Below are 24,572 nucleotides of genomic sequence, written 5' to 3' on the forward strand. Positions count from 1 at the left end.
GAGCGGGGCAGCGGGTGACGCGCAGAGGCTCCAACCAATAGCAATGCACAGAGGGCGGGACTCTGGAGATAAACCACGCCCTCTTCCCGCCCCTACCACTGAGTTCCGGCCCGCGCGGCCAGAGCGGCGTTTCCGGTGCGGCACTTCCGGTGCGGCGGGGCCGAGCGGGGGCACCCGGAGGAGGCCGCGGCCGCCCCTGAGCCCCGAGCGGCCCCGAGCGGGCCGGGCCCGCCGGCCGCGGTACGTGGGGCTGCGGGAGGGGGAGCGGTAGAGGGCCCCGGGGGGGGCTGGAGATTCGCGGGGTGGGAGGCCGCGGGCGCGGTGAAACCTCCTCGGGAGAGCCCCGGGAGTGCCGGTGCCGGTTGGAGGAGGAGCCCCGGCCCGGTGTCCATACCGCAGCTGGGAGGTCCCGGGAATCGGGGAAGCGGCGAAATGGAACGGAACGACCCCGCCGGGCCAGCGGCGGCGGCTCCTCCCCGGGGATGGGGATGGAAAACCGGGAGCGGCTCCGGCCGGGAATTGTCCGGGAACGAGCGGGGAGCGGGGACCGGGAGTGCGGAGAGGGAATTTGGGGAGAATTCCGAGCAATTTGGGGGCGAATCCGAAAGAATTTTGGGGAGAATTCCGAGCAATTTGGGGGTGAATCCCAAATAATTTTGGGGAGAATTGGGAGAAATCTGGGGGAGGATTTTGAGAAATCTGGGGGAGAATCCCAAAGAATTTGGGGAACAACCGAGAGAAATCTGGGGAGAATTCGAAGAAAATTGGAGGAACAATCCAGAGGAATTTGGGGGAACAATCTCAAAGGAATTTGGGGAGCAATTACCAAAAAAATCTGGAGTTTGGGGAGAAATATGCAGGAGTTCAGGGATCAGTCTGAAAGAATTTGGGGAAAATCTGGAGGAATTTGGGGAAAATCTGGAGGAATTTGGGGAACAATCCAAAAGAATTTGGGGGAAAATCCAGAGGAATGTGGGGAGCACTCGGAGCTCACCTCAAGCCCAGCAGTTTTTGGGAAGCACAGCAATTAAAGCCTCATTTTCCATCTTTTTAATGGAATTCTAAGCCATAAACGTAAAAAATGCCTAAATTTTCCAGGTAAATCCTGGAATTCCCAGAATTCCAAGTTTCCAAATCCTTGGGTTGGTTTTTCCCTCGTTGCTGAACCCAAAATAATTTCCCCCATTCTGGATTCTGAGGGGAAAACCTTGGATTTGGAGATAATTTCTCCCAAGGGAGAAGTTCCAGGAAAATTTCCAGGAATTTTTAGCAGGATGGAGGGGCTGCAGTGCTGGGATGAGCTCTGTGGATCCCTCTGATCCTACTGGGCTGGAATTCCCAAAATTTTTTCAGCATGGATCCCGCTGGAAATGTGGCTGGAATTCCCAAATTTCTGAGCGTGGATCCTTGTGATCCCACTGGGCTGGAATTCCCAAATTTTTTGAGCGTGGATCACTCTGATCCTACTGGGCTGAAATTCCCAAAATTTTTGAGCATGCATCCCACTGGAAATGGGGCTGGAATTCCCAAATTTCTGAGCCTGGATCCCTGTGATCCCATTGGGATTGGGGCTGGAATTCCCAAATTTCTGGGTGTGGGTTCTTGTGATCCCACTGGGCTGGAATTCCCAAATTTTTGAGTGTGGATCCCTTTGATCCCACTGGAAATGGGGCTGGAATTCCCAAATTTCTGAGTGTGGATCCTTGTGATCCCACTGGGCTGAAATTCCCAGATCTCCAAGTATGGATCCCTGTCCTGGTGCTGCCCAAGGCTGACTGGGGGTTCTGTTATTCCCAAAATTCCCAAAAAAAACCCAGAACAGGGGGGATTTCTTCCCACAGCTGGGAATTCTCAGCTCATCCCAGCAGTGTCCTTGTGGGAATTTCCTCTTCCAGGTGCCTTTCCTAAGAAATCCCAACTCTTTTCCAGCCCCTCCTTCCTCCACATCCTCATTTTCCTGTTTTTTTTTCCTCTTTTCTGGGATCAGATCCATCCTCCAGGACCTTGCTGTGGGAGAGGAGAGGGAAAAATGGGACTTTGGGAGGAATTCCCTGCTCAGAGTGAGGCCACCCCAGCCCTGCGTCATTCCAGGAGGAATTCTGCTGCAGGAGGTAAATCCAGGATTTTTAATTTTTTTTTTTTCCCCGTGGGAATTCCTTCAGTCCTGCTTTTTTTTCCAGGTGTTTAATCCTTTCCATTCTCAGGGCTGCTCCAAAAAGCCATTTGGAATAAATGGATTTCTACGTGGGGAATGGTGAATTACTGAGGTTTGGAATTTCTGGCTTGGGAGCTGTCCCTGCTTAGTTTGTGTGTCCTGAATTTCATGTGGAAGATGGGAATTCCCAAAAATTCCCAGGGGAATCAGAGAGGAGCTGGGAAATCCTGAGGAATTTGGGGAGAATCCCAAAGACTTTGGGGGAGAATTCAAAAGAATTTGGAGACAATCCTGAGGAATTTGGGGAGAATCAAAAGGGATTTTGGGAGAATCCAAATGGAATTTGGGGAGAATCCCAAGGAGAATCCTGAGGAATTTGGGGAGAATCAAAAGGAATTTGGGGACAATCCTGAGGAATTTGAGGAGAATCCCAGAGGAATTTGGGGAGAATCTTGAGGAATTTGAGGAGAATCTTGAGGAATTTGAGGAAAATCCCAGAGGAATTTGAGGAGAATCAAAAGGAATTTGGGGAGAATCTTGAGGAATTTGAAGAGAATCAAAAGGAATTTGGAGAAAATCCCAGAGAAATTCTGGGAGAATCCCAGGGAATTTGGGGACAATCCCAGAGGAATTTGAGGAAAATCCCAGAGGAATTTGAGGAGAATCTCAGAGGAACTTGTGGACAATCCTGAGAAACTGGGGAGAATCCCGAGGAATTCTGGGAGAATACCAAGGAATTTGAGGAAAATCCCAGAGAAATTCTGGGATAATCCCAAGGGATTTGGGATTTGGAAATTGGATTTGGGGATTTGGAAATTTGGGATTTGGAAATCAGGCGTCTGAGATTCCTTCCCAGGCTCTCTGATCCCGCTGGGAAGGGCTGGGGAGGATTTGGGGCCGTTCCAGGTCCCACCCCGCAGCCGTTGGCTCTTATCAGGGATTTTCCCGGGCGGGTTTTCGGGAAGGAAGGATCTGGAGCTGCTCCATGGGGACAGGGACGGGGACAGGGACGGGGACAAAGTCCCTCCTGCTGCCCTGTGCCCCGGGAGGGTCCCCAGGGCAGGACACGGAGCGCTGGCCTCACGTCTGTCCCTCTGTCACCGGCTCTGCTCCTGGGCTGGGGGCCACATCTGGGCAGAAGGGCACATCTGGCTGTGTCTGAGGGGCCACGTCTGGCTGGTGGCGAGGTGCAGGAGCCCAGCGCAGCTGGATGTGATTTGGAGTTCCACATCTGGCCAGGAGGCCACGTCTGGCTGGTGCTGAGGTCTGGGGGGGTGGGGCTCAGCACATCTGGCTGTGTCTGGGGCCCGTCACATCTGGCTGTGGAAAAGCAGCAGGGCCAGCTGGGCTTCACCTGCCCTCCTGAGCCAGCTCCTGTTGTGGGCGCAGCTGGAATTCCCAGGTCCCCTCACAGCTGGAATCCCTGAGGTGGGCACAGCTGGAATTCCCAGGTCCCCTCACAGCTGGAATCCCTGAGGTGGGCACAGCTGGAATTCCCAGGTCCCCTCACAGCTGGAATCCCTGAGGTGGGCACAGCTGGAATTCCCAGGTTCCCTCACAGCTGGAATCCCTGAGGTGGGCACAGCTGGAATTCCCAGGTCCCCTCACAGCTGGAATCCCTGAGGTGGGCACAGCTGGAATTCCAAGGTTCCCTCACAGCTGGAATCCCTGAGGTGGGCACAGCTGGAATTCCCAGGTCCGCTCACATCTGGAATCCCTGAGGTGGGCACAGCTGGAATTCTCAGGTCCTCTCACAGCTCCAGAGCCCCGGGCTGTGTCCAGGTGTGCTCCCCTGCCCCACCCCTCCCTGTCCAGGTGTTCTCCCCACCCCCCTGCCACTCCCAGCTCCCTCCCGTTGGGTTTGGGGCAGGGACTCCCTTATCGGGCACTTTGTCACTTTGTCACCTCCTTTGGTGTCACCCCAGGGAGCAGAGCTGGGAGAGGGGAAGGGGCTGGAGGAGGGAATTTCCCAGGAATGCCACTCTTGGAACCCAGCCCGGGAGCATCCCTGTCACAGATCCCCACATACCAAACCAACCATCCCAAAAACCACCCCAAAAACCCCAAATCAGCTGGGAAATTGGGAATGAGGTACACAAGCAGCAGCCTTAGGGAATGTCCCAGAGGGGCCCAGAGCCCTTTCCCCACCTGCTGTGGGAGAATTTGGGAGGCTGAGGGTTGGGATGTGCCTGTACCAGCATTCCTGGGAATTTGGGAAGCTGAGGGTTGGGATGTGCCCCCCACACCCTGTACCAGCATTCCCAGGAAGCAGAGGCTTGAGATGTGCCCTGTCCCATCATTCCCAGGATGTTTCTGATCCCATAATTCCCGGGATGTCTCCGGTCCCATCGTTCCTGGGATTTTTCCGGCCTCACTTTCCCTGGATTTTTCCAGTCCCACATTCCCTGGATTTTGCTTTTCCCAAATTCCTGGGGTGTCTCCAGTCCCATCATTCCCGGGATTTTTCCTGTCCCACATTCCTGGGATGTCTCCGGTCCCATCATTCCTGGGATTTTTCTGGCCGCATATTCCCAGGATTTTTTCCTGTCCCACATTCCCGGAATTTCTTCAGTCCCACATTGCCGAGATTTTTCCTATCCCATCATTCCTGGGGTGTCTCCTGTCCCACATTCCCAGGATTTCTCCAGTCCCACATTCCCGTGGTGTCTCCAGTCGCACATTCCCAGGATTTCTCCAGTCCCACATTCCCGTGGTGTCTCCTGTCCCACATTCCCAGGATTTCTCCAGTCCCACATTCCCGTGGTGTCTCCCGTCGCACATTCCCAGGATTTTTCCTATCCCATCATTCCCGGGGTGTCTCCGGTCCCACGTTCCCGGGATTTTCGCTGACCCAGGCCCTGTCCCGCAGGGCTCTGGCGCCGGTGACAGGTGACAGCGATGGGGTATGATGTGGCTCGCTTCCAGGGGGACGTGGACGAGGACCTGATCTGCCCCATCTGCAGCGGCGTGCTGGAGGAGCCCGTGCAGGTACAGCACACCTGGGGAGCAGGCACGGCTTGGACTCGGTGACCCGGGAAGTTTTTCCCAAATTGGGTGATTCCATGAGTCGTGGGAATGACTCCATGAGTGATTCCATGAGTAAAGGAGCAGAGGTGGCACTCAGGGCTCTAGGAGGGATTGGTCACAGTTTGGGTTAGATGATCCAGGAGGTTTTTCCCAATTTCAGTGATTCCATGACCAATTCTGTGAGCAATCCCTTGAGCGATCCCATTAATTATTCCATGAGTGATCCCATGAGCAATCCCATTAATAATCTCATGAGCAATCCCATGTAGGATCCCATGACTGAAGGAGCAGAGGTGGCACTCAGGGCTCTGGCGGGGATCAGTCACCTCATGGGCTCAATGATCCGGGAGGATTTCCCCAAACCCAACAATCCCATGAGTGATCCCATGAGCAGAGGTGGCACTCGGGTCTCTGGCAGGGATAAATCACACCTAGGATTTCATGATCCAGGAGGGTTTCCCAACAATCCCATGAGTGATCCCATGAGCAGAGGTGGCCCTCGGGTCTCTGGCAGGGAAAAATCACACCTAGGATTTCATGATCCAGGAGGGTTTCCCAACAATCCCATGAGTGATCCCATGAGCAGAGGTGGCACTCGGGGCTCTGGCAGGGATCAATCACACCTTGGACTCGATGATGCGGGCGGTTTTCCCCAAACCCAACAGTCCCATGAGCAATCCCATTAATGATCTCATGAGTGAAAGAGCAGAGGTGGCACTCAGGGTTCTGGCAGGGATCAGTCACATCCTGATCTTGATGATCTGGGCAGTTTTCCCCACACCAAACGATCCCATGAGTGATTCCATGAGCAGAGGTGGCACTTTGTTCTCTGGTGGGGATTAGTCACATCCTGGACTCGATGATCCCAGCCATTTTCCCTAAACCCAGTGATCCCATGAGTGATTCCATGAGCAGAGGTGGCACTTGGGTCTCTGGCAGGGATCAGTCACATCCTGGACTCGATGATCCCAGCCATTTTCCCTAAACCCAGTGATCCCATGAGTGATTCCATGAGCAGAGGTGGCACTTGGGTCTCTGGCAGGGATCAGTCACATCCTGGACTCGATGATCCCAGCCATTTTCCCCAAACCCAGTGATCCCATGAGCAATCCCATGAGCAATCCCATGAGTGAATGAGCAGAGGAGGCACTCAGGTCTCTGGTGGGGATCAGTCACCTCATGGACTGAATGATCCAGGAGGATTTCCCCAAACCAAACAATCCCATGAGTGATCCCATGAGCAGAGGTGGCACTCGGGTCTCCGGCAGGGGACCAGTCACATCCCGGACTCGACGATCCCGGCCGTTTTCCCCAAACCCAAGGACGCCCCGCGTGACTCCAGGCTGGTTCCCCGCAGGCCCCGCACTGCGAGCACGCCTTCTGCAATGCCTGCATCACGCAGTGGTTCTCGCAGCAGCAGACGTGCCCCGTGGACCGCAGCGTGGTGACGGTGGCACACCTGCGCCCGGTGCCGCGCATCATGCGGAACATGCTGTCCAAGCTGCAGATCACCTGCGACAACGCCGTCTTCGGCTGCACGGCCGTCGTGCGCCTCGACAACCTCATGGCTCACCTCAACGACTGCGAGCACAACCCCAAGCGCCCCGTCACCTGCGAGCAGGGATGCGGGTGAGGGCGGGCACGGCGTGGGGTGTGGCCGTGGGGTGGATGCGGGAAGGGTACTGGGGTGGGCACTGGGATGGGCACTGGGAGGGGATGGACGCTGGGATGGACATGAGATAGGGATAGGTAGTGGGATGGAGAGGAAGAGCCCTGGGATGGACACGAGATGGGGATGGACGTGGGATCGGCACTGGGATGGACACAGGGCACTGAGATGGACAGAGGATGGGGATGGGCATGGGATGGGTACTGAGAGTGGATGGGCACTGGGGATGGACACAGGATGGACAATGGGATGGACACAGGATGGGCACTGAGATGGACACAGGATGGGGATGGGCATGGGATGGATACTGAGAGAGAATGGTCACTGGATGGGCACTGGGGATGGACACGGGATGGACAATGGGATGGACACAGGATGGGCACTGAGATGGACACAGGATGGGGATGGGCATGGGATGGATACTGAGAGGGAATGGTCACTGGATGGGCACTGGGGATGGACACGGGATGGACAATGGGATGGACACAGGATGGGCACTGAGATGGACACAGGATGGGGATGGGCATGGGATGGATACTGAGAGAGAATGGTCACTGGATGGGCACTGGGGATGGACACGGGATGGACAATGGGATGGACACAGGATGGGCACTGAGATGGACACAGGATGGGGATGGGCATGGGATGGGCACTGAGAGGGAATGGGCACTGGATGGGCACTGGGGATGGACACGGGATGGACAGTGGGATGGACATGAGATAGGGATGGGCGCTAGGATGGACACTTGATGGGCTGTGGGATGGACAGGAAGAGCCCTGGGATGGACACAAGATGGGGATGGACACAGAATGGGCACTGGGAGGGGATGGACACAGGATGGACAGTGGGATGGACATGAGATAGGGATGGGCGCTAGGATGGACACTTGATGGGCTGTGGGATGGACAGGAAGAGCCCTGGGATGGACACAAGATGGGGATGGGCACTGGGATGGGCACTGGGATGGGCTCTGGGACAGCCCTGGGCAGGGCACAGGAAGAGCTCTGGGATGGACATGACCATGGGATGGGCACTGAGATGGGCACAGGAAGGGTCACGAGTTCAGGGGAGGAGTCTGAGAATGGGATCTTGCAGGGTTTGAAGTCCAAGGTCCTGCAGGGAAAGGGTTGGGAAGGGGTTTTAAGTCAAACCCATTTCTTCATTAACTCCTTCGGGTGTTGGAGCTTTTTGGGTCTTCCCAGAGCCATTCCAGCCCTCAGGATGAGCCTGGGACTGGGCTCTGCCAGGGTTTGAAGGCCAAGGTCCTTCACAGAAAGGGTTGGGAAGGGTATTTTAAGTGGAATCCATTTGTCTTTTGCTCTCTTTGGTGTTGGTCGTTCCAGCCCCTGGGATTTGGCTCTGCCAGAGTTTGAAGACCAAGGTCCTGTAGGGAAAGGGTTGGGAAGGATTTTTAAGTCAAACCCATTTCTTCTTGGTGCTGGAGCTCTGTAGGTGTTCCCAGAGTCACTTCAGCTCCCAGGATGGGGCCAAGATGGAGCCTGAGATTGGGATATCGCAGGGTTTGAAGGACGGGGTCCTGCAAGGAAAGGGCTGGGAAAGGTTTTTGAGTCCAACCTGTTTCTTCTTGAGCTCCCTTGGCTCAGCTCAGGAATGGATTGGATGGGGAGGAATTTGGGTCCCTTGGGTGCTGGAGCTTTTTGGGTCTTCCCAGGGTCATTCCAGATTCTGGGATTTGGATCTCTCAGGGTTTGAAGTGTGAGGTCCTGCAGGGAAGAGTCGGGAAGGATTTTTAAGTCTATCCTCCTGTGCTGGCACTGCTGAGACCCCTCCAGAGCTGGGTCCAGTTCTGGGCCCTCAGGGCCACAGAGACATTGAGGGGCTGGAGCAGCAGCAGAAGGGTCTGGAGAAGTCCTGAGGGAGCTGGGAAAGGGGCTCAGCCTGGAGAAAAGGAGGCTCAGGAGGGATCTTGTTACCCCACAACTCCCTGAGGGTAGAGCAGAGCTGGGTGGGGTCGGGCTCTGCTCCCAGGGAACACCAGGATGAGAGGAAACAACCCCAAATTCCTCCAGGAGAGGTTCAGGATGGACATCAGGGTGGATTTTTCCATGGAAAAGGCTGTCAGGCTTTGGAAGTGCTCAAGAAGGTGGAGGCAGAGGAAGAAAATCCCCATTTACTCCCAGAATTCTCTCTCAGTCTGGCGCTCAGTGTCTTCCACACCTGGATTAACTCCTGAAGGTGTAAATTCCCCCGAATTTGGAGTCTCCAATTTTTTTTTTTTTCCTCCCCACTCCTGGCAGCTTGGAGATGCCCAAGGATGAGCTGCCCAACCACAACTGCATCAAGCACCTGCGCTCAGTGGTGCAGCAGCAGCAGACCCGGATCGCCGAGCTGGAGAAAACCTCAGCCGAGCACAAGCACCAGCTGGCCGAGCAGGTGGGGCCAGGATTGGGTGGATTGAACACCAAAATCCTGAAAAAATAGGGGAAAAGTGGCTGGGGGAAGGTGGGGGTTGATCATGGTTCTGCAGGGGTTGGTTGGGTCATGCTGGGGGATTCAGGAATGCCAGGGTTGGGTTTGGGGGTTTGGATATAAAAATTAAAATAAAAAAAAGGGGGGGGGGGTGGAAATGAAGGGCAGCCTTAGGTGCTTGGATGCTAAAATCCCTCCCAAAAAAGGAGTAAAAAAACAAGGGGCAGTTTTTGGTGCTTGGACACCAAAATCCCTCCAAAAAAAAGCAGAAAATTGGGCTGAGCGTGGCTGTGGTGGGCTGGGCTGGGTTCTCCAGGTGATCCCCATTCCCCATTCCTGTTCTCCATTCCCCATTCCTGTTCCCCGTTCCCCATTCCTGTTCTCCATTCCCCATTTCCATTCCCCATTTCCATTCCCCGTTCCCCATTCCCTGTTCCCCATTCCCCATTCCCCGTTCCCCATTCCTGTTCTCCATTCCCCATTTCCATTCCCCATTCCCATTCCCTGTTCCCCATTCCCCGTTCCCCGTTCCCCATTCCCCGTTCCCCATTCCCCGTTCCCCATTCCTGTTCTCCATTCCCCATTTCCATTCCCCATTCCCCGTTCCCCGTTCCCCATTCCCCGTTCCCCATTCCTGTTCTCCATTCCCCATTCCTGTTCTCCATTCCCCATTTCCATTCCCCATTTCCATTCCCCATTCCCCATTTCCATTCCCCATTCCCCGTTCCCCATTCCTGTTCTCCATTCCCCATTTCCATTCCCCATTTCCATTCCCCGTTCCCCATTTCCCGTTCCCCATTTCCCAATCCCATTCCCATTTTCCTGCCCTACCAGAAAAGGGACATCCAGCTGCTCAAGGCGTACATGAGGGCGATCCGCAGCGTCAACCCCAACCTGCAGAACCTGGAGGAGACCATCGAGTACAACGAGATCCTGGAGTGAGTGCTGGCCAAAACTGGGCTGTGGGGGCTGAGGGGAATTTGTCCTTTTTTGGAGGGAAATTAGTCATTTTCTGAGGGAAATTAGTAATTTTTTGAGGGAAATCAGTCATTTTTTGGTGGAAATCTGTCATTTTCTGAGGGGATTTGGGTTTTTTTTGAGGCAAACCAGTTGTTTTGGAGGGAAATTTGTGTCCCCCCAGGTGGGTGAACCCCACAATCCCACCCAGACCCAGTCCCTGCCCCTCGGTGTCCCCCCAGGTGGGTGAACCCCCACAATCCCACCCAGCCCCCATTCCCTGACACCCAGGTGGGTGAACCCCCACAATCCCACCCAGCGCCCATTCCCTGTCCCCCAGGTGGGTGAACCCCCACAATCCCACCCAGCCCCCATTCCCTGACCCCCAGGTGGGTGAACCCCCAGAATCCCACCCAGCCCCCATTCCCTGTCCCCCAGGTGGGTGAACCCCCAGAATCCCACGCAGCCCCCATTCCCTGTCCCCCAGGTGGGTGAACCCCCAGAATCCCACGCAGCCCCCATTCCCTGTCCCCCAGGTGGGTGAACCCCCACAATCACACCCAGACCCCAATCCCTGACCCCCAGGTGAATGAACCCCCAGAATCCCACGCAGCCCCCATTCCCTGTCCCCCAGGTGGGTGAACCCCCAGAATCCCACGCAGCCCCCATTCCCTGTCCCCCAGGTGGGTGAACCCCCAGAATCCCACGCAGCCCCCATTCCCTGTCCCCCAGGTGGGTGAACTCCCTGCAGCCGGCGCGGGTGACGCGCTGGGGCGGGATGATCTCCACGCCGGACGCGGTGCTGCAGGCCGTCATCAAACGCTCGCTGGTGGAGAGCGGCTGCCCGGCGTCCATCACCAACGAGCTCATCGAGAACGCCCACGAGCGCAACTGGCCGCAGGGGCTGGCCACGCTGGAGACCCGCCAGATGAACCGGCGCTACTACGAGAACTACGTGGCCAAACGCATCCCCGGCAAGCAGGCCGTGGTGGTGATGGCCTGCGAGAACCAGCACATGGGTGAGGACATGGTGCTGGAGCCGGGGCTCGTCATGATTTTCGCTCACGGTGTTGAGGAGATCTGAAAGGAATTTGTGGTTTGATCGTCTCGGAGCTGCTGGGAACGGAGGGGATGGCCCGGACTTGGATTTTAGGGTTCCCCCGTTTGATTGGAACTGTCGTAAAGTCGGCTCGTTTTGAGGAGAGGGGGGAGCGGGGGCTCCGCGCGCTGCCAGATCCTTCGGGGGTCCCCCCAGATCCTTGGCTCCCGTGCCCCCAGGACCGGCCGTCTCGTCTCCTCGCCCCCTTCTGGAATTTCCACCTCGCTTGGTGTCCCCAAATGGGGCGCTGCCGGTGTCACCAACCCTGCGGTCGGGGGTCCTTGGCCTTGGGGACCCTTCTGTCCCCCTCGCTTCGTGCATGCCCCGTTCCCTATCCCCGGGAGCAGCCGGATCCCCCCCGGGCATCTCCCACCTCCTCCCATCTGTGTTTGGCTCTGCTTTCTCCACCCTCGGTGTTACTTTTCCAGACACTCGTGACTGTGGCTCTTGTTTTTTTTTTTGTTTGTTTGTTTTTGTACCTTTTTTTTGTTTTTTGGATCTTTTCTCATTTTTACTCCCCCTTTTTATTTGATTTTCCAAGTACCGTGGGCAGGCACCTCTGGCCTGGGTCCGTGGGATTCGTTGGGAGTTTAATTTATTTGCATTTATTGGGGTTTTTTTCTTTTTTTACCATTGTTTCTCCTCCGGTGTCGGTCCCGGCGGATCCGGCGGGAGGCAGGGATTGAAGTGATCAATAAACAGAATTCTGGTTGCTTTATCCCTGCTTTGGGGGCCCCCTCCTGCACCCCAAAACCCTCCCCATGTTGGGGTGGCTCAGTCCTGGGTTAAAAATGGGTGGGTTTGGGGCTGTTCTCCACATCCTGGGGGGATCTGGGGATAAATAAATGTCACTCCTGGGAGGGAATGGGAGTGGTTGAGGGTCCCAAGGGGTTCCCCCTGTCCTGAAGTCCCCCAAAACTCTTCCCCAAAAAGGATGGACCTTTGTTCCACCCCAAAAAGAGCTGAGACCAGAGTGCGTTGCCTGCTTTTCCTGCCCTTGAAAGATCTGGGATCAGAGAGGGGTTCCTGCTGTCCCCACCCCAAAAAGAGCCAGGGCCGGGACTGTGCATGTCCCCACCCCAAAAAAAGCTGGTCCCGGGACTGGGGGGTCCTTGCCGTCCCCACCCCTAAAGGAGCTGAGATTAGAGGAGGTGTCCCCCTTGTTCCCAGCCCTTAAAGAACCGGTACCAGGACTGGGACCTCACTGACCCTCCAGCCCTTAAAGGAGCCGGTACCGGAGGGACAGCATGGTGCTTCTCCCGTGGTTCAGAGCCGCTAGCGAGCGGGGATCCCGTCGGTCACACCCGTTAGACGAGCCAGGACCTGCCGGGGGTGGGGGGGCGGTTCCCGTTATTCCCGCCGTTAAAAGAGCTGGTACCGGAGTAGCAAAGTGCGTTCTGTCGGTACCGGGGGAGCTCCCGACGTGTGTCCCCCGCCAGCAAAAGGGAAGCGTGGCGTCACGGACAGGATTCGAACCTGTGCGGGGAAACCCCATTGGATTTCGAGTCCAACGCCTTAACCACTCGGCCACCGTGACTCTCGCGCCTCCCTCTGCCGCGCTCCGTATAGACCCGGCCCCGCCCGGTGATCGGTTCCTGGTGCCCGGTTCCCGGCGCTCGGTGCCCGATGTTCGGTGCCCAGTGCCGCTCCGGGGCTCATCCCTTTCCACCACGGCCAGGGACGCCTTCCCCGGTGCCAGGCTGCTCCAAACCCCGTCCAACCCAGCCCGGAAACTTCCAGGGATGGAGCAGCCACAGCAGCTCTGGGAAATCCATTCCCACCCCTCAGCACCCTCGCAGGCAGGAATTTCTTCCCAATATCCCGTGGAAACCCAAATTCGTGCGATTTGAACCCATTTCTCCTTGTCTTGCCTCTCTTGTCACACTTGCGGGCGGCGGGGCCGGGAACGGCGCCCGGGGGGGATCGGGACCAACAACGGGCGGTGGAGCGGGGGCTCGGGGCCGGGAACGGAGCCCGGGGGGCAGCGGGAGCGGGACCAGCAGGAGGCGATGACGAGCGCGGCGGGACCGGCGGCGGGAGCGGGCGGTAGAACGGGGACAGCGGGGCCGGGAACAGCGATCGAGACCGGGAACAACGATCGGAGGCGGCGGTGCGGGAGCGGAAACAACGACCTGGACCCCGCAACACCGGGCGGGAAGTGGAACAACAAACCGGGACCCGCAACACCGGGCGGGAGCGGCGGAGGCGGCAGTTCGGGAGCGGCACCGCCAGGGGGCGGCAGCGGGGGCGGTGGGAGCGGCTGTGCGGGAACGGGAGAGCGCCAAAGGGGGCGGCGGGGCCGTCACAGCGACCGGGGCCGGTGCGAGCGGCGGGGACAGCGGGGACAGCGAGCGGGAGCGGGGACAGCGAGCGGAGGCGGCGGCGACGGCGGGCGCGGCAGTGGCGGCGCGGGACCGGCAGGGGGCGGCAGTGGCGGGAGGAGGCGGCGGCGCGGCCCGGCCCGCTCAAGATGGCGGTGCGGAAGAAGGACGGCGGCCCCAACGTCAAGTACTACGAGGCCTCGGACACCGTCAGCCAGTTCGACAACGTGCGACTTTGGCTCGGCAAGAACTACAAGAAGGTAGGTCCGCGGAACCGCGGGGCCGCTGCCGCCCCCCGCCCCGCCGGGCCCGGCCTGTCACGGCGCCGGCGCCGCCATCGCGCCCCCCCCTCCCCTCAGCGGCCCCGGCGGCCGCGCTGAGCCCCCGGCCCCGCAGTACATCCAGGCCGAGCCCCCCACCAACAAATCGCTGTCGAGCCTGGTGGTGCAGCTGCTGCAGTTCCAGGAGGAGGTGTTCGGGAAGCACGTCAGCAACGCGCCCCTCACCAAGCTGCCGGTGAGAGCCGCGGGGGGACACGGGGGGACACGGGGACACAGCGGCCGGGCTCCCTCGGGGCGTGGGGGGGACACGAGGGGAGCCTGGGGACGAGGCTCAGAGCAGGGACAGTGCCCCGGAGGTGCAGGGATGGATCCTCGTGGCGCTGGGGTGAGCTGGGGAAGAGCCCCGAGGAACGGGGCACAAAGCCCAGACTGGGGAGAGCGCCTCAAAACCGTGGGGACAGCACCCAACAGAGCGGGGGATGGCACCCCCATAAGCAGGGACAGCCCCAGGGAGCTGGGGACGTAGCCCTGATGATCAGGGACAAGGCTCTGAGCGGGAATGGTGCTCCAAAGGTGCAGGGATGGCCCAGGGATGGGGTCCTGGAGATCCAGGGAGGAGCCCCAAAGAAAAGGGGACGAAACCCTCATTAGGAACAGCACCTCAATATCCAGGGAAAGCATCCCAGTCCTTAGGATGTCCCCTCAACACCCAGGGACAGAGCCCCAGTACCTGGGGACAGGGCCCTGCTGACCTGGGACAAGACCCTGAGCAGGGACAGAACCCCAAAGATTTGGGGACATGGCCCTGATGATCCTCATAAGCAGGATCAGTGCCCTTAAGGTCTGGGGACACACCCTGATGACCCTGGGACAAGGCCCCAGTGACCCACGGGCAGCGCCCCAAAAACCTGGGAACAAAGCTGAATGGGAACGAGGCCCCAGAGCCCCCCAAAAAAGGCCCCAGAGAACAGGGGACAAGGTCCTGAGTGGGGACTGCACCCCAATAGTCAAGGACAGCATCCGAGTACTTGGGGACAGCACCCAGGGATTAGGGTCCCCATGAGGTGGGGACGAGGCCTGGATGGGGACAGCATCCCAAATATGCAGAACCAGCACCTCAGACCTTGGGGGAGAGCCCCAGTGAAAAGGGGACAAGGACAATGGTGACCAGGGGCAAGGTCCTGAGCAGGGGCAGTGCCCCAGAGACGGGGGGATAGCCCTGGGGACATGTCCCCAAAGATCTGAGGAAAAAGCTCCAAGCCCAACACCTGGGGACAGCCCCAGTGACCTGGGGACTCGGCCCTGAGCAGGGACAGCACCCAGAGCCTCAGGGACATGGCCCTGGTGACACCGTTCAGCATTCGGGTGACTCGGGGACAGCAGCTGACCATGGACAGCAGCCAGTGCCAGTGCCCTGGTCAGGGACATGCCCTGGTGTGCTGGGGACCTGGGGACTGTCCCCAAGGAGCAGGGGATGGTGTCTCCACACAGGGACAGTTTTACCTGCAGGGACAGCACCCTGCCAAGAGCAATGTCCCAAAAGGGGACACCCCAACACTGGGACAGGGACTTGACCAGGAGACACTGCCCCAGAGAGCCCAGGACAGCCCCAAAGGACCTGGGGACAGTGTCCCCACGCAGGGACAGGTCCCCAGCTGGGGACTGTGCTACAACACTGCAAGGACTCCATCCCAGCTTGGGGACAAAGCCCAGGGAGGTGGCACCTGGGAGAGGGGATGGGACCCTGACAAGGGGATGGCGCCCAGAGATGGCAGTGACATCAAGGAGGGTGACAGCCACACCTGGGGATGGGGACCATGGCAAGGGGGTGGCACTTGATGATGGGCTGGCACCCAGATATGGGGAAGTCACCCTGACATGGGGATGGCACCCGGACAAACGGGTGGTACCCAGACATGGGGATGTCCCCCAGACAAGGTGATGGCACCCTGATGAGGGGATGTCAACTAACATGGGGATGTCACCCTAACATGGGGTTGTCACCCAGATATTGGGATGTCATCTAAACAAGGGGGTGGCACCTAGACAAGGGGGTGACACCCAGACATGGGGATGTTACCCTAACAAGGGAACGTCACCCAGCAGGGCAGTGTCCCTGACCCCCTCTCCTGTTCCAGATCAAATGCTTCCTGGATTTCAAGGCGGGGGGGGCCCTGTGCCACATCCTGGCAGCCGCCTATAAATTCAAGAGCGACCAAGGATGGTGAGCACCCATCGGGATGGGGGTCCTGAGGGTTTTGGGGGGGAAGGGGTGGGGGTCCCCTCCGTGGGAACACCCCAGGGTGGGCTTGGCTGGGGATGGCTGGGGTGGGGCGATTTTGGGGTTGTCACCCCCAAAACAAATAGGTGCTGGGATGTGTCTCTGTCACTGTGGGGGGGTCTAGGCATGTGCCCCACTCTCCCCCCACCCCAAATTTCGGGTGCTGACGAGGAGACCTGAGCTGTGGCTTTCATGAGAGTCGCTCTTTTCTTCCAATAAGGCGGCGTTTCGATTTCCAGAATCCCTCGCGCATGGACCGCAACGTGGAGATGTTCATGACCATCGAGAAATCCTTGGTGCAGGTAAGAGCCCACCCCAGGGCCCTGACACCCCCCTCAACTCCCCCTGTGTTCCCCCTTCCTCAGCTCACAGCTCTGCTCTCCCCCTCCCTTCCCAGAACAACTGCCTGGCTCGGCCCAACATCTTCCTGCACCAGGAGATCGAGCCCAAACTGCTGGGGAAGCTCAAGGACATCGTCAAGCGGCACCAGGTGAGTGGCAGTGCCAGGGTGGGGGGCACAGGGTGGGGGGCTCATCCCAGTGTTTAACACTGGATTCATTCCCTGGTTGTCACAGGGCACCGTGACTGAGGACAAGAGCAACGCATCCCACATCGTGTGCCCCGTGCCCGGGAACCTGGAGGAAGGTGGGTACAGGACGGGAGTTTGGGGGGGGTTCCGGAGGAAGGTGGGTGCAGGAGGGGGTTTTGGGGACTCGGGGGGGCTGGAGGATCCCCAGGATCCGTGCTCAGCCCAGCCTGTCCTCCTGCAGAGGAGTGGGTCCGGCCCGTCATGAAGCGTGACAAGCAGGTGCTGCTGCACTGGGGGTACTACCCCGACAGGTGAGGGGGGGATGAAGATTTGGGAGAGCCCCTATCCCCCCCAAATCACTGTGGGCACCACTCTGACCCTATATCCCCCCTCCCAGCTATGACACCTGGATCCCAGCCAGCGAGATCGAGGCGTCCGTGGAGGATCCCCCGACACCGGAGAAGCCCCGGAAGGTACCGGGGGGACCTCAGGTTTGGGGGGGGGAGGCAGCTGGAGCCCCCCTCCCTGGCCTGACCCAGCCACCCCCCTGCCTGCTGACAGGTCCATGCCAAGTGGATCCTGGACACGGACACCTTCAACGAGTGGATGAACGAGGAGGATTATGAGGTGTCGGATGAGAAGAGCCCTGTGACCCGCAGGAAGAAGATCTCAGCCAAGACACTGACGGATGAGGTCAGAGTGAGCTCAGAGCCCCTCGGGGAAGGGTCGTGGGGGTCTCATCCTGCTCAGCTGGACCCCCATGGTGCCCCCCAGGTGAACAGCCCTGACTCGGACCGGCGTGACAAGAAAGGAGGCAACTACAAGAAGAGGAAGCGCTCGCCCTCCCCCTCGCCCACCCCCGAGGCCAAGAAGAAGAATGCGAAGAAGGGGTGAGCTGGGGGGGGGGGGGGGGGTTGGGGGGGTCGGGGAGTGGGGCAGTTCAGCCCTGGGGTTCAGTGGTGACAGGTTGTCTCTCCCTTGGCAGACCCTCCACCCCCTACAACAAATCCAAGCGCGGACACCGCGAGGAGGAGCAGGAGGACCTGACCAAGGACATGGACGAGCCCTCGCCCGTCCCCAACGTGGAGGAGGTCACCCTGCCCAAAACAGGTCAGTGGGGGGGGTTGGGGGGGGGGGGGGAAGCAGCCACCCCCTGGGGTCCCCACCAGTGTGGGAAGGGTCTCCAGGATGCTCAGCGCTGCTTTTCCCCCACAGTCAACACCAAGAAGGACTCGGAGTCAGCACCTGTAAAGGGGGGCACCATGACAGACCTGGGTGAGTCTGAGGAGCCACAGCAGAGCCCCAGGACCCCCGGCCTGGCAGTGCCCAAACCCACCCCTGTCCTCCCTTCCAGATGAGCAGGAAGATGAGAGCATGGAGACAGCTGGCAAGGTGAGCCCGGGGAAGGTGTTCCCAGCACGGGGGGCACAGTTGCTCAGTGATCACCTGGTTGTCTCTCATTCCTTGTCCCTCTTGGGTACAAAAACGCTCTTTTCTGCCCTTCCCCTCACCCCTGGGACTGCAGCTGGGGCCCTTGGTCTCATCCTGCTGTGGGTGAGGATGATGAAGGGCGCTGAAGGGGGTCCCTTTGCCCATGGGGTGCTGCTGTGTGGGGCAGGATGAGGAGGAGAACGGCACGGGCAGCAAAGGGGAGCAGGCCAAAAACCCCGACCTGCACGAGGACAACGTGACAGAGCAGACCCACCACATCATCATCCCCAGCTACGCCGCCTGGTTCGACTACAACAGGTACAGCCAGCACAGCCTGGGGGGTCCGAGCCCCCCTTCATCACCTGAGGATGAGGAGGCTCCTCCCAGAGCCCTCCCCCATCCTCTCCTCCCGCAGCGTCCACGCCATCGAGCGCCGCGCCCTGCCCGAGTTCTTCAACGGCAAAAACAAATCCAAGACCCCTGAAATGTGAGGTCAAACCCCTTCTCCCCACCTTGCCCGCAGCCCCCCCCGGGGTCGTTCCCGGTTCTGAGCCCCCCCCGTGCCCCCCCGCAGATACCTGGCCTACCGTAACTTCATGATCGACACGTACCGGCTGAACCCGCAGGAGTACCTGACCTCCACAGCCTGCCGGCGCAACCTGGCCGGAGATGTCTGTGCCATCATGCGGTGGGTCCGGCCAGGGGCTGGGCACGGGGGGCTGCCACTGCTGACACCTGCTCCTGGTGTTTAGGGGATTGTTTGGCACCCCAGTCCTAACAGCGGGGCTGGTGCTGGTGGGGCTGGGGGTCAGTGTGGCACCCTGGTGCTGGCTTGGGGTCAGTGTGGCACCTCAGTGCTGATGGACAGTGTGGCACTGTGCTGAGTGGTCAGTGTGGCACCCTGGTGCTGGGTCAGTGTGGCCCAGAGCTGAGTGGTCAGTGTAGCACCCTGGCACTGGCAAAGGGTCAGCATGACACCTCAGTGCTGGTGGACTGTGTGGCACCTCAGTTCTGATGGACAGTGTGGCACAGTGCTGAGTAGCCAGTGTGGTACCCTGGCACTGGTGGAGGGTGTGGTGCTGGTGGTGCCGAGTGGTCAGTGTGGCACCCCAGGGTTGGTGGGGGTCTGGTGCCAGCAGGGTGGAGCCATTGCTGTGGCACCATGGTGGTGTCACCAGGGTGGGGGGTCAGTGTGGCACCAGTCACTGGCAAGAATCTGGCACCAGTGGAGCTGAGGACTTGGTTTGGCACCCTGGAGGTGGCAGGGATCCAGTGCCACCGGGGCAGGGGAATCATTTTGACACTCTGAGGTTGGCAGGAGTCTGGTTCCAATGGCACTGGGGGTCCACACCAGAGGTGTGGCTCCATGGCACTGGTAGGCTGGGGGGGTCACTGCGGCATCCTGGCACTGCTGGGTGTCCAGCGCCATGGCACAGGGATGGTCAGTGCCACACCACTGCCCACGCCGTGTCCAGCAGGCTCTGACCCCGGCTCTCCGCAGGGTCCACGCCTTCCTGGAGCAGTGGGGTCTCATCAATTACCAGGTGGACGCCGAGAGCCGGCCCACCCCCATGGGCCCCCCACCCACCTCGCACTTCCACGTGCTGGCCGACACGCCCTCGGGGCTGGTGCCGCTGCAGCCCAAGACGCCCCAGGTGGGTGCCGGGGGTGGCCGCCCCGCCCAGCCGCGACCCCCCCCTGCCGCCCCCCGGTCCCCCCGGCGGGGGCCGGGCGCGGGGTGGGGCGGGGGGTGGGGGATGCACAGCTTCGATCCGTGCCTCAGGGCCGGCAGAGCGACGGCGACGCCAAGACGGGCCGCAAGAGCAAAGAGATCGAGGAGCTGGTCAGCGAGACGGTGAAGGGGAAGCCGGAGCTGGTAGGCGGCTCCTTGGGGTCCGTGCCCCCCGCCGCTGGCCGAGGAAGGCTCCTTCCCTCCTCCCCCTCGCATGCCGCCCTGCCCCGGGGAGCAGGGACGCGGGGGGGACAGCGTGACGGGGACACCGTGAAGGGGACACTGTGACACGAAGGCTTCTCCGGGGGACAGCGGGGAGGAGGAGGAGGAGGGACACGCCGATGTCCTGCTCCGCGGCCCCAGCCCAGCGTGTCCCCTCTCCCCCAGCAGCAGCCGACCTCGGCCTCGCAGCAGATGCTGAACTTCCCCGACAAGAGCAAGGAGAAGCCGGCGGACATGCAGAACTTCGGGCTCCGCACCGACATGTACACCAAGAAGAACGTCCCGTCCAAGGTGGGCACCCCCCGGGCCCGGCCCCGGCCTCCCACCCACCGCCCCTCACCCCACATTTCATCCCACAGAGCAAAGCTGCCGCCAGCGCCACCCGGGAGTGGACGGAGCAGGAGACACTGCTGCTGCTGGAGGTGCGTGGGGACAGAGGGGACATGGGGACAGGACAGGGGATGTGGAGATGGGATATGGAGGGGTAGGGGATGTGGAGACGGGATGTGAGGACAGAGGGGATGCGGGGACAGAGGATGTGGGGACAGAGGATGTGGGGACAGGACAGGGGGCATGGGGACAGGGGACATGGGTATAGGGGATGTGGGACCAGGGCTGCCAGCCCCCTCTGACACTTCTCACCCTGCCCCACAGGCACTGGAGATGTACAAGGATGACTGGAACAAGGTGTCGGAGCACGTGGGCAGCCGCACGCAGGACGAGTGCATCCTGCACTTCCTGCGCCTGCCCATCGAGGATCCCTACCTGGAGGACTCGGAGGCCTCGCTGGGACCCCTGGCCTACCAGCCCATCCCCTTCAGCCAGTCGGGCAACCCCGTCATGAGCACCGTGGCCTTCCTGGCCTCTGTGGTGGATCCACGCGTGGCCTCGGCTGCTGCCAAGTCAGCTCTGGGTAACGTGGGGTGGGCAGGGGCTGGAGGGGATGGGGGTGTGAGGAGAGGGATGAGTCCCATAGGGAGAGTGGATAGGGAGTGTGGGGAAAGAGTTGGGTACTGTGGGAATAGGGGTGAGTCCTGTAGGGAGAGGGTTGGGTGGCACGGGGAGAGGGACGTGGAGGAAGAGACAGGGAGTGTAGGGAGAAGGGACAGGGACTGTGGGGAAAAGGATGAATCCTATAGGGGTTCCCATAGGGAAATGAGAAGACTGAAAGGGAGAAGGGCTGAGTGCTGTAGGATGTCCTACAGGGAACTGGAATGAGTCTGGTGGGGACATGGGGAGACGACCAAGTCCTGTGGAGATTCCTCTGGGGACAAGGAACAGCTGCCAGGGAGATGGCATGAGTCCTCCAGAACATTCCATAGCCAGCCAGGACGAGCCCGAGGGGCCGCGCTGAGCCCCCCCACAGGATGTGCAGGGCTGGGGGACACAGGGTTGGCTCCGGGCTTCCCTCTGGGGGTCCCGCTGAGGAATTCTGCCCGCAGAGGAATTCTCCAAGATGAAGGAGGAGGTGCCCACGGCGCTGGTGGAGGCCCACGTCCGCAAGGTGGAGGAGGCGGCCAAGGTGACGGGCAAGGCTGACCCCGCCTTCGGGCTGGAGAGCAGCGGCATCGCCGGCACCGCCTCGGATGAGCCCGAGCGCATCGGTCAGCGGGGCCAGGGGGCCGGGCAGGGGGTCCCGGGGGTGGGGGGCATGGCGCCGGGGGCTGAACCTGGGTTTGTGTCCCCAGAGGAGAGCGGGACAGAGGAGGCACGGGCAGAAGCACAGCCGACCGAGGAAAAGAAGGAGGCAAAGGTAACGGGGGTCTGGGGAGGGGGTCTGGGGGGGGCAAATGGGGCAGGATTTGAGTGCCCACGGGGCTGGTCACTCCCCAGGAGCCCCGGGATGGCAGCGCTGAGGAGGAGGCCAAGGAGAAACCTGGGGAAACCCCCAAGAAGGAGGAGGAGAAGGGGAAGGAGGTGGAGGGCGAGAAGGAGCCTGACAAGGGTGACGGTGACAGCACAGGTGAGCGGGGACCCGGCGGGGCTGGGGGGACACTGAGCCCCCCCCTGGCGCTGCTGACACAGCCCCACCTGCCCACAGGGGAGCCCGAGAAGGAGAAGGAGGTGAAGGAGGGGCCGGATGAGGCGCCCAAGGAGCCGCCAGAGCCCGAGGCCGAGCGCAAGGCCAAGGTGGAGCGGGACATCGGCGAGGGGAACCTGTCAACGGCCGCTGCTGCTGCCCTGGCTGCTGCTGCTGTCAAGGCCAAGGTGAGGCCAGGGGTCCAGGCTGGGGTTCAGGCTGGTGGGGGACAGTCCAGGTGTGAATTCTGCCCCCCACCCCCGTTGTCCCCTGACAGCACCTGGCGGCCGTGGAGGAGCGCAAGATCAAGTCCCTGGTGGCTCTGCTGGTGGAGACGCAGATGAAGAAGCTGGAGATCAAACTGCGGCACTTCGAGGAGCTAGAAACCATCATGGACCGCGAACGCGAGGCCGTGAGTGCCCGGGGGATGGTGGCAGCTGCTTGTCTCCACCCTCCCTGCCCTGCTGACCCCTCTCCTGTGTCCTCCCAGCTGGAATACCAGCGGCAGCAGCTGCTGGCCGACCGCCAGGCGTTCCACATGGAGCAGCTGAAATACGCGGAGATGCGAGCCCGGCAGCAGCACTTCCAGCACCTGCAGCAGCAGCAGCAGCAGCAGCAGCCCCCGCTGCCCCCCGGGGCACAGCCCCTGCCCGCCACCGCTGCCCCCCTGGCCCCCGCCGCCCACCCGCTGGCAGCACCGCCCGCCCCCACCATGGTGGGCCCCGCTGAGCCCGTGGGGCAGCCCCTGCCCGGGGCCCCCCCGCCGCAGCCGCCGCCGCCCCTGGGAGCCCCGGCGGTCCCGCACGGTCAGTGGGGGACTCCAGGGGTGTAGGGGGAGGGTCTGGCAGTGTCCCCACAGCGCTGGGGTGGGTGTGGGTCTCGCCACTGGAGTCTGTCACTGGTGTTTTCCAAAGGGGTTTTGTGGGGAGGGTTGTGCTGGTGGTGAGGATTTGGGGGTGGGGGTCTCGCTGATGCTGTCCCCGGTGGTCAGGGATGGAGGTTGGTTGGGTGAGGGGGGGTCTCGTGGTTGGGGTCTCTCACTGATGCTCTCCCTGCTGCCAAGGGCTGGGGGAGTGGGTGGGGATCTCGCTGGTGGGGTCTCCTCCCTGACACTCGCCCTGCAGTCCCAGTGCTTGGCAGGGTTTGGGTGGGGGTCTCACCACTTGGGCTTCAGCCCCAGCTCCGAGGGGTGGGTGGGTGTGGGTGGGGGTTTCACAGAGGGGTCTGTCACTGCTGCTCTCTCTGGTGCTCAGGGCTGAGGGTGGGGGTCTCAGGGGTGCTCTCCCCTCTCCCCAGCACCAAGAGGTGGCTGGATAAGGGTGGGGGTCTCACAGGCACTCTCCCCTCCTCTCCCTGCTTCCCCAGCTCTGGGGGGGGGGGGGGCGCGTGGATAAATGTGGGGGTCGCAGGGGTGCTCTGCCCGCAGCCCCCACAGAGAGTGATGGGTGAGTGGGTGGGGGGGTCTCACAGGTCTCTCATCCCCTCTCCCTCATACCCCAGCTCTGGGGAGTAGCTGATAAGGGCAGGGGTCTCACAGGCTCTCTTCCCCTCTCTCCGCAGCCCCGGCACCGTTCCCCGGGCAGCAGCCACCGCCCTCGCAGAGCCTGGCGGGGACGCTGGGCGGTGGCAGCAGCGGCAGCAGCAGCAGCAGCAGCAGCAGCAGCGGCCACCCCGCCGTGCCCGGTAATGCCACCGCGGCCCTGCCCTTCGGGTTGCCTGTGCCCACCCTGCCCCCGAGCATGGCTAACCCTCCCTGCGAGCCCTTCCCCGCTAACCCGGCCCCCCTCCCGCTGCATGGGGCCCTGGCCAGCAGCATGCCGGGGGTGGGGGGGCTGCCCCCCAACGCCCACCCAGCCGGCCTGGCCCTGCCGCCGCTACCGGGGGGCTCGGCCGCCGCGCACAGCCCCGCCATCGTGGCCGCCGTGCAGGGAAGCCTCCTTCCCAACCCCGGCCTCCTCGCAGGTGAGAAATTTCGGGGATGCGATACGGATTAAAGGGAGGGTGGGTGCGTGGGTGGAAGGGGAAGGGGCAGCGCTCGCCTGTGCCCCCCCCTGCCCTCTCTCTCTCTGTGACCCGTACCCCGTTTTTGTGTTCTCTCCCTGCAGACCAAGGTCCCCCCCTGCAGCCGGAGCCCATCGTGCCCACCCCCAGCACGGCCACCCCCGTGCCCCCCACGCAGTGAGCCCCGGGCAGGGCCCCCCCCGGATACCGCAGCCCCCCCAGACCGGCCCCTCCCGCCCCTGCAAGGCGTCTCCAAGGACCCCCCCCACCGCCATGACCTCCACCCCCCCTCCCTGCCCTCCTCCTCCTCCTCCTCCTCCCCCCCCAGCTTTGGTCTTTTTTTATGATTGTCCCGGATTTTATTTAAGTGTTGGTCTCCCGGGGGGGCCAGGCCCCTGCTCCCCCCGGTTATTTAT

The 24,572-nt window shown here is 60.9% G+C and overlaps 2 protein-coding genes and 1 non-coding gene across 9 annotated transcripts; 2 read left to right on the plus strand and 1 right to left on the minus strand.

Moving 5' to 3' along the window:
* The first annotated feature begins 128 nt into the window (after positions 1 to 128).
* RNF41 (ring finger protein 41) lies at positions 129 to 12,056 on the plus strand. 3 transcript variants are annotated; one of them, XM_062511012.1, is made up of 7 exons: positions 129 to 240; positions 1,988 to 2,111; positions 5,025 to 5,143; positions 6,540 to 6,811; positions 9,111 to 9,246; positions 10,117 to 10,220; positions 10,972 to 12,056. In XM_062511012.1, exons 3-7 carry the CDS (start codon positions 5,054 to 5,056, stop codon positions 11,321 to 11,323), a joined length of 954 nt encoding a protein of 317 aa, XP_062366996.1. In that variant the 5' UTR covers positions 129 to 240; positions 1,988 to 2,111; positions 5,025 to 5,053; the 3' UTR covers positions 11,324 to 12,056. The 3 variants fall into 3 exon arrangements, with proteins under 3 accessions (XP_062366996.1, XP_062366997.1, XP_062366998.1); XM_062511013.1 differs by having other exon boundaries at positions 6,684 to 6,811; XM_062511014.1 differs by having other exon boundaries at positions 135 to 240; positions 5,081 to 5,143.
* Positions 12,057 to 12,793: 737 nt separating this feature from the next.
* TRNAS-CGA (transfer RNA serine (anticodon CGA)) lies at positions 12,794 to 12,875 on the minus strand. Its single transcript has one exon. It is a non-coding gene; the product is annotated as a tRNA-Ser (tRNA).
* A 909-nt stretch (positions 12,876 to 13,784) lies between these two features.
* On the plus strand, positions 13,785 to 24,472 carry SMARCC2 (SWI/SNF related, matrix associated, actin dependent regulator of chromatin subfamily c member 2). 5 transcript variants are annotated; one of them, XM_062510867.1, is made up of 29 exons: positions 13,785 to 13,919; positions 14,056 to 14,175; positions 16,079 to 16,164; positions 16,442 to 16,523; positions 16,619 to 16,711; positions 16,797 to 16,866; positions 16,992 to 17,061; positions 17,148 to 17,223; positions 17,312 to 17,443; positions 17,525 to 17,640; positions 17,736 to 17,860; positions 17,966 to 18,025; positions 18,105 to 18,142; positions 18,369 to 18,499; positions 18,597 to 18,668; positions 18,756 to 18,869; positions 19,683 to 19,836; positions 19,965 to 20,057; positions 20,301 to 20,426; positions 20,495 to 20,557; positions 20,790 to 21,048; positions 21,578 to 21,739; positions 21,824 to 21,888; positions 21,969 to 22,098; positions 22,177 to 22,343; positions 22,433 to 22,567; positions 22,646 to 22,961; positions 23,716 to 24,117; positions 24,261 to 24,472. In XM_062510867.1, exons 1-29 carry the CDS (start codon positions 13,809 to 13,811, stop codon positions 24,335 to 24,337), a joined length of 3,645 nt encoding a protein of 1,214 aa, XP_062366851.1. In that variant the 5' UTR covers positions 13,785 to 13,808; the 3' UTR covers positions 24,338 to 24,472. The 5 variants fall into 5 exon arrangements, with proteins under 5 accessions (XP_062366851.1, XP_062366857.1, XP_062366854.1 ...); XM_062510873.1 differs by having other exon boundaries at positions 23,716 to 23,838; XM_062510870.1 differs by having other exon boundaries at positions 20,307 to 20,426.
* Positions 24,473 to 24,572: the final 100 nt, after the last annotated feature.

Source organism: Cinclus cinclus, chromosome 30 (assembly GCF_963662255.1).
Source record: "Cinclus cinclus chromosome 30, bCinCin1.1, whole genome shotgun sequence".
NCBI classification, from domain to species: domain Eukaryota; kingdom Metazoa; phylum Chordata; class Aves; order Passeriformes; family Cinclidae; genus Cinclus; species Cinclus cinclus.

Coding starts and splice junctions, on each gene's coding strand:
- RNF41 (XM_062511012.1), top strand. CDS start 5,054: ATGGGGTATGATGTGGCTCGCTTCCAGGGGGACGTGGACGAGGACCTG. Junction 9,247..10,116: donor AGCACCAGCTGGCCGAGCAG/GTGGGGCCAGGA, acceptor CTGCCCTACCAG/AAAAGGGACATCCAGCTGCT. Junction 10,221..10,971: donor GAGTACAACGAGATCCTGGA/GTGAGTGCTGGC, acceptor CCTGTCCCCCAG/GTGGGTGAACTCCCTGCAGC.
- SMARCC2 (XM_062510867.1), top strand. CDS start 13,809: ATGGCGGTGCGGAAGAAGGACGGCGGCCCCAACGTCAAGTACTACGAG. Junction 18,500..18,596: donor GCCTGGTTCGACTACAACAG/GTACAGCCAGCA, acceptor CTCCTCCCGCAG/CGTCCACGCCATCGAGCGCC. Junction 18,870..19,682: donor GATGTCTGTGCCATCATGCG/GTGGGTCCGGCC, acceptor GGCTCTCCGCAG/GGTCCACGCCTTCCTGGAGC.